Here is a 13255-nt window from a genome sequence, read left to right on the forward strand (position 1 = left end):
TGTTCAAAGTTTCTCATCATCTTGTGATGATTATCATGATAAACATTTGAACACTTTTTTCAAACATCTTTTGTCTTTCCTTTCAATCCTAATCCTAATCATCATGAAAATCATCATAAAACCCTCGACTTATCTTTTGAATTTGTAGTTTCTGTCTTTAATGCTTACCCAACCATTTTGACAGTTTTAAGTGTTTAATGTCGATTATATTAGGGTAAATATATATTTATATTGTTAATTAACATAATCAAATATTGATTTAACTTCTTAATAACTTGAATCTTTTCCGATAAATGTTATTTACTCTAATTTATATATTTTTTAAAATATATAAAAATGCTGTAAACAAGACACTTTCACCCAACACTGAAAAAAAACACATTTCCGTTTACAATCAACATTTTGTTTACTAATTTACTTGTAATTTTACCTTATTTGAGGTGACCATTTATTTATTTGGTTAAGTGTCCAAAGTACAATCAAGGTCAATTATTGTCTAATTGTTGATATTTCCTTCTTAGTAACGTTCAAGTGATTTACTGATTATTACAACCACTTAGACTAACCATCTTGTAACATTGTAATGTTAAAATGATTAACAGCTCTAATCAAACTTGATCAATGCATTTTTCAAGTCAATCCGCAATTTCCAGCTTCAATCACTAATCGATTGTAAAAATAGTCATTTTTACTGTAAATTTGACTTTTCAATATCAGGCCTTTCCTTGATTGTTCATGTCAAGTGTTGGTTTAAAATTTGTGACCAAATTGTTTCTTCCATTGATTTATATATTGGTTGAATTGTAAAGGTGAGAAAATGGTTTAATAACAATTGAATAAAGTCAGATAATGTAATAATTGGCTCTTTTGGTCTCCATTGTGTCATCATTTAGACCTGTTAATGTAGGCCTGAAATTGATAGTGATATTGTTATCAATGCATTTTATATTTATATTTGTTTAAAGTAAAGGTGAAAAGATGGCGAGTTTTTGTTTACCTTTGAGCCCTCACTTTACAGGTAAGAGAGAGAGAGAAGAAAGAAGTGTTCAAGTGATTAATTTAAAGGTAAATGGTGTGCTTTTATATTGTATGTTTATATTGGGTGGTCAACAATTTGATCGCTTTATTTTGTGTTCTGGGTGTGGACGAGACTTGAAAAGGTCTCAAACTGGACACAATGGTAAACAATAGTAAAGTCAATCTTTGAAGACAAAAAGGTAAAGTTGGATAGAGCATAATAACAACAGATCTGAATACAAAATACTGTAGGAAAGGAAGATGAAGAAGAGGATGATTATTATGATGATGATAATGATGTATCGAAGTGATACTAAGCCAACCTGAGTCAAGTTTTAGCTTATTGATTAGTTGATTGAATGGTTAAAACCTGATCAAGGTAAAAGTGTGCAGAAATAAAGGCTTTCTCTGTTGAATTATTTCCATTGGCAATTGACATTACTCTTGATAAATGGTCAACTAATAAAGGTCTTATTGGCCAGTCTCTCCGATCACTTGGTATTATGTAAAGTTGAATATCTTTATATAATGTTACCATTGTCACCATTGATAATGACATTGCCTATTATAGATTATAAACTTTGTGGGCCTTTTTGTGTCGCTCTTCATGTCCTTTGGCTTGAATGATAGATTGACAATAGATGAATGGCTTGATCGAGTAACGATATTGACCTTAGACCAATAAATCGTGTTTTGCCTCTGGAAAATCACCTTTTGAAATAATCTGGAAAAAGAAGAGAGAAAAGGTAAAAGATGTAATAAACTTAGCGCTAAATTACAACAGTAAACAACGGTAAAAGCAGATGTAATCAAAGTACAAAAATATATTAAAAAAAAGGTAATGGTTTCTATGGGCACATGAAAATTGCGTTCAACACGCGTTTTAACACGTTTTACTTTGCAACTCGTGTCAGTTAGGTTACTGGGTAATATTACTGACAAAGGTAGTTACAGAGAGTGAGATTCAAGTTGAAAGAAGGAAGTTAATCTTTTGTATTTTGATTATTGGATGCGTGATTTCCGTAGATAATTTTGTTCGTCTTCTGTTTTTTGCCAACTTTCAAAGACTAAAGCTGATGCTGATGATGATTATCGTCTCTTAATAAGGTTTGGTAAAAAAAACAGCAATTGATGGCTTTCTGTTTGGTCAGCTGATTGTTTTAACTCAGGTAAAGATAAAGATCAGCAAGAGAGAGTGAGAGCAATAATACTGTAGGAAACACCCAAGTAACAAGAAAATTTGGATTCTGTCAATAATATTATCATAGACGGATGATGAGTGAAGTGATAATGTGATTTGTATTGTTGAACACATTTGGCTTTAAAATGAAACTCTTTTAGGAGTAAAAGCTGGATAAGTAAAAAATGATCATCTTAATAATTTCATCATTATCATCAGCAACAGCAGCGTTCAACAGCAGCAGCCATAACTTTATTTTACTGGTACGAGGTAAACTACCAACCATCATGCTCATCACCATCTTCATCAGCCACATCAGGATCGTCAACATTTGCTTAATCAGAAGCAAAGGCAGTTTAATTATAATATTAAACTGCAACAATCATTAAGGAAAAAAATTGAGTAAAGCAAAGGAGAAGAAGAAGAAAAAAGATGATGATTTTGTTGATGGTGAAGGAAGATGAAAGGTGTATCCATTTGCAGATTGAGGAGGAAATATATATTATGCATTATCACATTTTGTAGGTGAATGTATCTTTTGGCAATAATCAGGGCCATCTCATTGTCTAAATGGCATGTGAAAGATGAAAATAATAATAAATAATGATGATGATGATCCTTTTTGTGTTACCTGCTATTATCAAAATTAAAGCTTGAAAATGCAAAATGAAAAGAATGATCAAGACGAAAGAGAAAAAGAAGAAAGGTAGAAAAAAAATCTCCTCCCGAAGATGAACAATGATGATGTGGTTGGCGTCATAAAGAATCATCAGAAGCAAAGAAAAAGATGAGAAGAAGAAATGTTGAAGAAAAATAAATTCATGAAACAGAAATTATCTTCAAACAGAATCTCGGAAAGTCTATCTATTCTATATGTCTGTTTGGAATGAAAGTAAAGGATGAATTTTCGGAGGTGAGGGAGGTTTGAAGAATTGCTTTTGTTTTGTTAACTTTTTTGTTTGCTCCATGAAGCTGGGAGGGAGATGATGGTTATGAGAATGATGATGAAGCAGAAGATGGTAAAGATGATGATACAAGAGATTGAGGAAAGATGAAGCAGCTTCGATTTAATTACGGATAAAATGGTAATTGAGGTCTCTTATGAGTGTTTCGCATCGTGACAAGGAGCGCATTGAGAGGGAGAATTGTAATGAAGAAAAAAAACTAAAGTAACTCGCAATTAAGGGTAACTGCAATTTGAATGGAAAAGAAAACAAAACAAAAAATCAGTATTATTCTCTTTCATCATCATCTTAATCTTGTTTGAAATATTATTGCAGCACCTTCAGATGCCAAATGATTGGTCTTTTTTGCTTCTCATCATCATCATCATTCTCGTCCATTTGCCAATGTCTTGAATCTTCTGGGTGAGAGGAAAGAAGGTATTTGAGTTTTGTAGAGTTGGGATCGTAAAGTATTAAATATTTTTAAGGTGTATTCAATCACGATCTTGGAGGAAGAATCGCGCTCCTTTATCACGTTATGCCAATACTGGTAAACATCGAGAGACAGAGAGGAGGAGGCAGGAGAGGGAGTATGGATCATCGTTTGTACTCCCTCATTGAAAAAAGGCCTGAAAGAGAAAAGAAGAAGAAGAAAAATTAGTAAAAAACATTCAGAACGCTTTTTTTATGAATGAAAATAATATTATGAAAAAAAGGTTGATATATAACTGCCACTCCTTGCTGTAGCACGCATTCAGTAAAACGCCATCACACACGATCACCTTCAATCTTTCCTCATCATCATTATCATTCTTATTCTCATCTTTTTTCATCATTTTTTTCCATCTTATTCATCGTCATCAAGCTTCAGCTTCATTAAAGTTGCTTTTGAATTTCATTTTTCAGTTGAATTTTTCCAACAATTTTTTGCAACTATCCAACAGTTCAACTTGTATTTTGTTGTTTCTAATCCATCTGTTTGGTGATGTTGTATAATTGTTTAAACAATTAACTGAATGGTTAATAGTTGGAATGGATTGAGTGACATTGAGTTGAAATTGAACTGTTGGTGTTATTGGAGGGTTTTTACCTGAGATTATTATAATATTACTACTGTTTGTTACCTGAGTTGAGAAGGAAGAAAGTTGGTAAAAGGTGGAGACTTTTCTGGTTAAAGCTACCAATAAGGTTAGTCTGTTACTGTTTGCTTCTACGCATATAATGTGAACACCTCCTACCTGTTACTTTTTGTTTTGCTGCCCAACCCAGTGAAAGTAAACCTAACAAAGTGATCTGATCAACACACGTTCACAGAGGCTTGTAACAACAACAACACAAACAGGCAACATTAACAGTAACAGTAACAGTAACAACAACGATATCACAGTAAACACCAAACACCACTAACAACTACAACTACAAAATAATCTAAACGTAACTTACGTTAAAGTGCTTCAATATGACTTTATCTCAACATCCTCAACTTTATCTGCTTCCTCTTCACCAACATCACCTTGATCATCACCATCATCTCTATTTGTATCATCTTCATCCTCTTCTCCAACTTCATCACCATCATCAACAACAGCAACAGCAGCAGCAACAACAACAACAGCAACAACAACAGCAGCAGCAACAATTGCAACAAAACAATCGAAACTCTCAGTCAAAATTTAAATTTGACTTTAAACGACTTGCAGAATCGGTAACGGCCGAGGCAGCTAAAAAGGAAGCCGAATCATCATCATCTTCATCATCGTCCTTTTCCTCATCGTCATCACTTTCTCCTTCATCAGTGTCATCAGTTTCATCAATATCATCAGCCGGTTCATCATCATCAGTCGCCAATTATCCAAACTTTTATAATCCACTTTCCTTGACTCTGAGTCGTGGTGCAGCTAGTTCCCTTGAGAAGCGACTTTCTCGGATGACAAGAAGCTCTTCCAGGCCCAAACGAGAGTTCATCTGTAAATATTGTCAAAGGAAATTTTCAAAATCTTACAATTTGTTGATTCATGAGAGGACCCACACTGATGAGAGACCTTATTCATGTGAAATTTGTAATAAAGCTTTCCGTCGACAGGATCATCTTCGTGATCACCGGTAAGCATACAATTAAACACATTAAACAAAATTTAACCCAACAACCTTAACCAATATAGTACCAATCAAATTGGGTAAACATTGACAAAAAAAATATAACCTTAAAAGAGCGACTATCAAATGATATCCTTAACTACCTTAATCTTTTCAATACTTTTGATTTGTTTCAATTGCCGTGCTCACAATGGCACTGAATTAACCGATTGTTTGATTATCATGAGACTTGATGTACATAGTCAACAATATTGCTATTATTATTGTTTTATGATCACAATTAATGGGATCAAATTAAATGTGAAGATACCGCTTGGAAATAGCACTCACCTAGGAGCAACCAAAGCGACAATATGAATTAGAAGACAAAACAAAATAAACTGAAAAAATACGGATGTTTGACGGTTACAGGTTGACTGTAAGATTTAAGACTGAAAGACTGCAAACAATTGATTGCGAGTTTGATTGTTAGGAGTCTGGAGACACCAAAAACAAACCAAAACTATCAATTGCTTGTTACGCTTTTATTATCATTAACAATTAGTTGATAACTTTAGCGGCACCTAGAAAACATTGTTACCTTTACAACATTAGGACCAATGCCACCCATAGGTTGTTTACATTGTTAATGTAACTCTGCTTTTTATTATCATGACTGCATTATTGCTGGTTAAATTGTAGCTCGCTATCTTGACGTTATTTACAAATAATTGAGTCTCATTTCAACCATCATCATCATTATTATTATCATCATGTTACCTCTTACTTACAATATTTCATTCTCGTTAACTTTATCGGTATCAAAACCCAATAATTCATGTACTTGACTTGACTCAACGAAGTTGGTTAACCAATAACTTGACAAAAAAAAACACTTGCGATAAATAACTCATTTTACCTTGAATTGACATTTGAAATTATCGATCAATTTCAACAATTATTGTTTGTATTATTTTTACATTATCATTGACAAAACATGATGCAAAAAAGATTTCATTTCATTTACTACATTTACACCCTAAAATTGACAATAAAAATAACAATAATCTAAAAAAAATGAACAGTTTTCAAGATAATTATCTGATTGTTATTTCACACAAAATTGTCCCAAGTTAAATCACTGTTAATCCAATCGTGTTAACTTAGATACTTTGTCTTACCAATCAATCTTTCTTTCCACTTGAACAGTAAACTAATTCTCAGGTTATTAATTGATACAGAATATATTATATATCATAATATATGATATACATAAAAAAAGATATAACTTTAACTTGGTAAATAGTTTTGTTTGAAAAGCTTAAAACAAAATCCTTGTAACCGTATTGAGACTTGAATTTCTTATCATCTTCTCATCTTCCCTCTCACTATTCATCATCATTTCCCTCTTTACATTTCCTCAAGTTTCTCTTCCTTTTCTCTCTTTCTTCTCTTGACTTTTTCTCTAACAGACCTTGTTAAAACAAATCCATTTAATGCTTGTTATATCGTTAATGTTGCATTCAATTTTGTTTATTATCTTACCTTTTTTTGTCGACTCTGCATTAGTTAATCATCTTTTCGCTTGTTGACATCTTCTCAAGTGGTTACTTTTTACTCCCTCACTCTTTTTTACCTGTTGATAAATCAACAATCTCTTTCTCTCTGCCTTGGTTATCCAGAAGTAACATATCCGGAATAAAAATGGAAATGAAGTTTGAAGTTAGTTTTTTCGAGAATCGGCCATCGGATTTTGTTCAAATTTTCAGAATAACCAGAGCACACATTTGAGTTCATAAATTATAAAAATCAAAACAATGACTCTAATAGTTTCAAAAATAATCAAATTGTATCAACATAAGGTTTTGAAAATTTGTGCGAATAGCATATTTGGAATAGTAATGGATGAGCTTTGAACTAGTATTACTAGAGATTTACTGTACAGAATTGTAAGAAATTTTCATCATATGTTCTTGAGAGTAGGAAAATATTGAATATGAAAAATCAGAGTGTAATTGTTGCTAGAATTTACATTATATGAGTTTAAATAGAGTCGAGTTTTCAAAATTTTTGCTTCTATGGGTCAAATCAATGGCGAGATTTGGATAGACGCTAGAGGGCGCTAGTGAAAACTGTCCAAAAAATTAGTTAATTGTCGTTAATTAAGCAGAAATAAGGAATTTGGTAAGAAATTTGAATGCAAAATACTTACCGTTGGAAGATGAAGTGAAAAAAAGTTAGATTCTGCTAATAGGTTGCTAGATAAGCTCAGAATTGTTCATTGAATTAATTATGCGAAATTAAAATAAATTGTCATAATTAAAGTGATTAGTGTTAACTGTGAGGAGTCAAATGGCTTGATACATTTGCTATTGTCAATATCTTGGACTATGAAAAAAATTGAGTGTCTGGGATGAGTACTTATCGACTTATTTGTAACTGAAATTCATTTCCATTTTCATTCCGGATATGTTAGTCTCCATATCAGAATCACTGTTTGATAAAGCACAATTCATATCGGGTGAGAAAAGTAGCGATTATCCGTGAAACAAACACATTACATGAGAAGGGAGAAAAATTTCCTAGATAAGATTGAAAAAACAAAAAAAAATTAGTCGATTGAATTGATTGATTAGTTTTGAGGTGTTGTGGCAAATGAAGATGGAAATGAGGAAAAAGAGCGAAAAAATTGGTTTCTTTTTTCCATAGGTTTACCTTCATCTTTGACAGTCCGAATCACAAATCATTCATTGTATTGAAATACTTTAAGATATCTTATTCACAGAATCAGGTCACTTGATAAGAGGATAAAAAATAACTTGATATAATCGGATTTAATCTGGCAATAATTTCCACTGTCTTTAAGTTACTCTAGATTAAGATTATTCAGATGACAATATGGCTGAAAAATAACCTTTTACTGTTGCCATCTTACGTTAAAAGGGTTCAATTAAAAGTCATTATGTAACCCTTTTGACCGATAAGATGGCGCTGGATTTAAGACAATGCTTTGTTGTTTTATTTTTTCAATGTTAATTACAATTTTTTGGTCAACTTTATTTTGATTTTATTGTTGTTTGGTTTTTACCATTAGTGCAATTTCATTGTTTGATTTACTAATTGTATTTACTAACGTTTGTTTCTTGCCTTTCTTTTTTGTTGTTTTATTAGATATATCCATTCCAAGGAAAAACCTTTCAAATGCAATGAATGTGGCAAAGGTTTCTGTCAAAACAGGACTTTGGCTGTCCACCGAATCCTTCACATGGAAGATTCACCCCACAAATGTAATACCTGTGGTAAAAGTTTTAACCAGCGAAGCAACTTGAAGACTCATTTACTTACCCATACTGACATTAAACCCTACAATTGCGCCGATTGTGGTAAAGAGTTTAGACGTAACTGTGATCTTCGTCGTCACACCTCAACCCATACTTTGGGCTTATCTGAGAGTCAATTAAATTCTGATAACAATGATTCTTGCTGTTCTTTACAAGATTCTCTTTCTGGTTCCAATGGTGGTGACTCAACCAAATTAAATCATCCAATCAGTCTAGTGCGTGGCTGCTCTCCATCATCTAACAATACCACAAAGATATCCAGCAACCTTTCAACCCCCGGTAAAACAACATCATCACCCATGGAGATAACAAAAATAGATGATCTCATTGAAGGTGAAGAGGATGATATCGATGTTGTTAATTAACTCCTTTTTATCAACACAATCAAATATACTATGGATGATCTTTACTTTTTTGTTTTTTTTGTGTCTATCGACTTTACTTGTTCCACTTTTTTTGTCCAAGAATCTTCCATTACTTATCTCTTAATCTTGATCTTTCTCCTTTTTGTGTCTCATCTCAATGAGTTGATACTTATTAAATTTAAATTTAAAATCTATTGTATTGTAAACCAAATTGGATCTCCCTTTTGTTTCATCTCTCTCTCTCTCTCTCCAACTCCATATCTTTTAATAATAAAACATCTAAATTATTAAATTAAATCATGTGTCATCAAAGATACTTGAAGTGTATGTCAATCATCATCATTACAAGTCATCTCTTATGTTATAAGATAATTTTACCTTGTTGCTAGGTAGTTTGTTTTGCTGATGAACATTTGTAAGATGCAGAGAGAAAAAGAGAAAGAGAATGAGTGATAAAAATGAGGGGAGAGAGAGATAGATGATTATAAGTGCTAGTTACTTACTTGTTAGTAGCGTGAGATGCTTCAATTATAATTGTGATGAAGATAAAGATGCTTGTTCTGAGTGTTTCAACAAACTTCGAGTGGTAAAAAAATAGTATTTTTATACCTTATAACTTCCGAACAAAGTGAGATATCAAGTTGAAGAATCGGTTCAAATACTTAATTGAAACACAATTATCAACAGAGATAAAGATTGAGGCAAAAAAAGTCAAATAATGAATACAATCATCTGAATCGTTGGAATGACCAATATCTTGAAAATGATAACTTCAACATTAAATTCAGTAATAAACCAGTAATAATTGTATCTGTAATGATCTCTAATTATTGATAATTTGTATTGCCTTTGCTTCTCAATAACTTGCTGAAATGATTATTTTATTATTAGCTTTATATCATGAGTTAGAAATTTTTTATAGTCTTTAATCATCAGCAAATTTTACATGAATTATCCAGCTTTCCATGATGGTCTGGATAGATATCGGTAATAGTTAATCAACTAGCACCATTGGTGTTTGATTAAAAGCGATTGAATTGTGATATTGAAATGTCTTCTGTCAACAATCTATTGTATTACATATAATTGCAGCAAAAAACAGTTTTTTTTCACAAGATATTAATAATCGTTAATTGAAATCATTTGTATCATTTCAATTGAAAGTGATACTATTGAGTACAATGGTTGAGTACAAAGGAAAGTAGATAACAAAAATCTGAGGTTAAATGAATGTCTCGTTAAGTCATGTTAAGTGATTGTTTCATACTTTTATTGATTTTTTTTATTATATGAAGTTGATTGTATCAAATTGACTGGATGGGTGCCCACAGATAATTTAAGTAAATGCAGTAAAAATCTTGTCTGGTAAACGTTTCCATAAAGGGTTAAACGTTTCAGTTTTCTTTGCGTATCTTTATTTGTCTGAATTTAGCTTTTCATTCTTTATGATTAATCAAATTATCTGTGGTTTAATAATTTTCAAGTGTAGATGGCATTGAATCAAATAGTTGTATTAATGTTGCTTTGTTAATGTTCACAGGTTGGGCTTGAAAGTTGAGCCGGATTTCCTTAAATACATTTTGTTACCCCCAGGGTTACTCTGGAAGATATTTCATATCATCATACATCTGAAGAGATAATGCAAAGTAACAAAGAAATAGAAGAAAAAAATGAAATTCTAAAGCTTAAAAATACTTAAAAAAAAGATGATGATGATGATGGTGATGAGGAAGCAGAAGCTGATTGATACTCGTTTAACCATTTGTATGTTATAATGCTCACATAATATTTATAAATGGTTAAGGTTTTGGTGCTGTATCCTTAAGGTTCAGTGTAATCAGTTAAAATATTATCAGGACTACTTAATATATCAGTTCACTGTTTCCTGTCATAATTTAAGCCTCGGTGGGAATTAAAATGAAAAGTTTTGGTTGCTGTTGTTTTTGATGTTGCGTTGTTGCTGTTGTTGTTAACCTGTTGGTTAGTTCATCACGGTTGGTGTCGAGGCGAAGAGATGATCAGAATTGAAAATAATGATCTCATCTTCTTCTGAATTTGAACACACCCTCCCTGTAGGGTGGTTTGTAATATTATTTTATTAGACGAGTAACCAATGTGAGGCTTCTGAAGATGATGGTCAAGAAGGATGATGAAGAAGCAAAAAATGGAAAGATGAAAGCTCAGGCAAGTGACCGGTAAGCCAAGGTCGATTTTAAGATGGTTATTATTATCATCATCATTATCATCTACTGAACATGTAGAGGCGGGGGAGTAAATAATGCTGATGAAATAAGCAAGAAGCTCATGATAAGGGAGTTGCTCACATGATGGTTGCAATTCAGTGAGAAGGATGTTGAGAAAGATGGATCATCTTCATCAGCATAATTATCATTATCATCATTATCAAAAATTCTGGTTCTTCTCTCCTTCACCATTATTTTTGTAACTTTGCATTTTCCACCATTATTAGCAAATACTTTTGTTTTCATCTTGTTCGCCCTCACAGTATTTAACTCGAGACTTTTTCTTCAATCTTTCCACCTTCTTTTTCACTATTATCTGCTACGTCTCTTCCCATGTAACTTATCTTCATCAAATTCTGGAATAATTATTGTCTTTCCACTTAATCGCCATGATTCCCTCCTGAATCCATTTCTTAGGGTGAAGCTTGAATCATTGAGACGAACCACTCCTTATATTAAGGTTCTGTACTGGTTACTGAAAAAAAGTAAGCATTATGTAAAGATTATTGAGGTCAGCATTCATTTTTCTTATGAATAAATACTTTTCTTGGTGTCAAATTTAATTGATCACAGTGAATACAAAATGACTCTTGATTAACATGAGTTGTTATCTTTCCTTGGCATTTTACCTTGTTTTTTGCATTACTCTTTAACTAATAAGAGAGAAAATCATAAAGTTAGATTTAATGTTCAGGTTAATTGGATTGACGATGATGATTCAAGTTACATACTTGCTCATTTTTCTTGTGTTTTCTTGCTTGTAACAAGTCTGATAATCATGGTTTTAACAAGTTGAGAGCAAACCACAACAAACCATACTGAATGTCGCTCCTTTTATCAACGGGATTCCTCCAAATTTAACTTTCATCAATCACCGAACAAAAAGTCAGATTAGTTCAGATAAGATGCTTCTGAGTCTTTTTGGTAGCTCATAGTGAATCTTTAAACTTGTCCCTCTTTATCTACTTCGTCTCTTCCGTGGTCTTTTAAGGGCTGTGGTCAATCAGGTTCGACTTCATCATCATTATATAAAACCAACAGCGAAGATTTTTCGTTGATTGATTAATATAAAAAGTCAAACGAAAGATTCATGCGGTGGCGTAATCTCCATAGTGTAAGGTGTTCTTTCTAATCATATGTAAAACCATGTATCGTACGCATTTAGTTGTAATTTGATTGATTAGACAAGTAAATCTCTTGTTTCACTGGGTGATGCTTTTCAGTGGAGGATGATTATATCCCAATCAAGGTGAGCTTAAAAATGATTTAGCTTAAAAGTTAGATGAATTGGTGGAAACGTTGTGTCCCATTGACTCTTTTAACTCAGCAAATAATCAGCTTACGGGGTAAGTGAAACAGCGATAAGTTTTTTTCATTTCGACCAGCAATTTAAATTGAAAAATTACTTGATAACACTCTTTATTGAATAACATACTGCGAAAACATTATTCACAATATTGGTGGTACATCCAATGAAAGTACCGTTGAAAAAACAGCAATATAACAAAAACAAACACTTGACTGTGTTGTAGGTCTAACTTTGTATTATTTACGTTGAGAGTAAATTCATTCATAATCAATGCGTGATTAACCTTTATTACAAGTCAATTAAGTTAACTCATGACTAACAGCTTTGTTTTTTTTTGTAAAACGTAAAAAGCATAAAAAAACCATGTAAAATACAAGCTCATGAAACTTGAATATGATTAAAATTGATTTTTGAAGATTTGGAGGGTTTTGCTAAACACTAAACAAAACACAAGCTTAAACACATAACCACAAAAAAAAGGATTCAACAAATTATCAACACTTAAAATGTAGACTTTAACAAATTGTTGACAAGTTGATTGTTATAAGATGAGATAATCAATGAGATGAGAATTGAATAGAAACGGAAATAATAATTGAACAATATTAACTGTGAAAATAAAAATGTCTCAAGAGACTCACATTAACATGTGACCAACAAAATGGAGGGAAATGATTGGCAAGAAGGTGAAGGCGCTAAAATTGATTCAATGGTTGAATAAGAAATTTTGTGTCTTATTTTTTTGCATTAAAATGTTTCTTATTAAATTATATATCATCT

General features: G+C 32.1%; 1 protein-coding gene and 2 long non-coding RNA genes across 5 annotated transcripts; 1 reads left to right on the forward strand and 2 right to left on the reverse strand.

Annotated features, from left to right (window-relative positions):
• Positions 1 to 415: 415 nt before the first annotated feature.
• LOC112538965 (uncharacterized) lies at positions 416 to 4725 on the reverse strand. 3 transcript variants are annotated; one of them, XR_003082437.2, is made up of 3 exons: positions 4585 to 4725; positions 998 to 3770; positions 416 to 909 (listed from the first exon to the last, which is right to left on the reverse strand). It is a non-coding gene; the product is annotated as an uncharacterized LOC112538965 (long non-coding RNA). The 3 variants fall into 3 exon arrangements; XR_016199379.1 differs by lacking the exon at positions 416 to 909 and having other exon boundaries at positions 1059 to 3387; positions 3481 to 3770; XR_016199380.1 differs by lacking the exon at positions 416 to 909 and having other exon boundaries at positions 1059 to 2763; positions 2829 to 3770.
• On the forward strand, positions 4454 to 9220 carry LOC107362988 (uncharacterized). The gene is made up of 2 exons (XM_015930149.3): positions 4454 to 5244; positions 8389 to 9220. The coding sequence occupies exons 1-2, from the start codon at positions 4601 to 4603 to the stop codon at positions 8921 to 8923; spliced, it is 1179 nt and encodes a 392-aa protein (XP_015785635.1). The 5' UTR covers positions 4454 to 4600; the 3' UTR covers positions 8924 to 9220.
• Positions 9221 to 10171: 951 nt separating this feature from the next.
• LOC107362991 (uncharacterized) lies at positions 10172 to 13119 on the reverse strand. Its single transcript, XR_001568776.3, has 3 exons — positions 11898 to 13119; positions 11709 to 11819; positions 10172 to 11641 (listed from the first exon to the last, which is right to left on the reverse strand). It is a non-coding gene; the product is annotated as an uncharacterized LOC107362991 (long non-coding RNA).
• Between the last annotated feature and the right edge of the window lie 136 nt (positions 13120 to 13255).

Source organism: Tetranychus urticae, chromosome 3 (genome assembly GCF_039701765.1).
Source record: "Tetranychus urticae isolate SD_2017Ah chromosome 3, NJAU_TeUrti_SD_1.0, whole genome shotgun sequence".
In the NCBI taxonomy this organism is placed as follows: domain Eukaryota; kingdom Metazoa; phylum Arthropoda; class Arachnida; order Trombidiformes; family Tetranychidae; genus Tetranychus; species Tetranychus urticae.

Coding starts and splice junctions, on each gene's coding strand:
- LOC107362988 (XM_015930149.3), top strand. CDS start 4,601: ATGACTTTATCTCAACATCCTCAACTTTATCTGCTTCCTCTTCACCAA. Junction 5,245..8,388: donor GATCATCTTCGTGATCACCG/GTAAGCATACAA, acceptor TTGTTTTATTAG/ATATATCCATTCCAAGGAAA.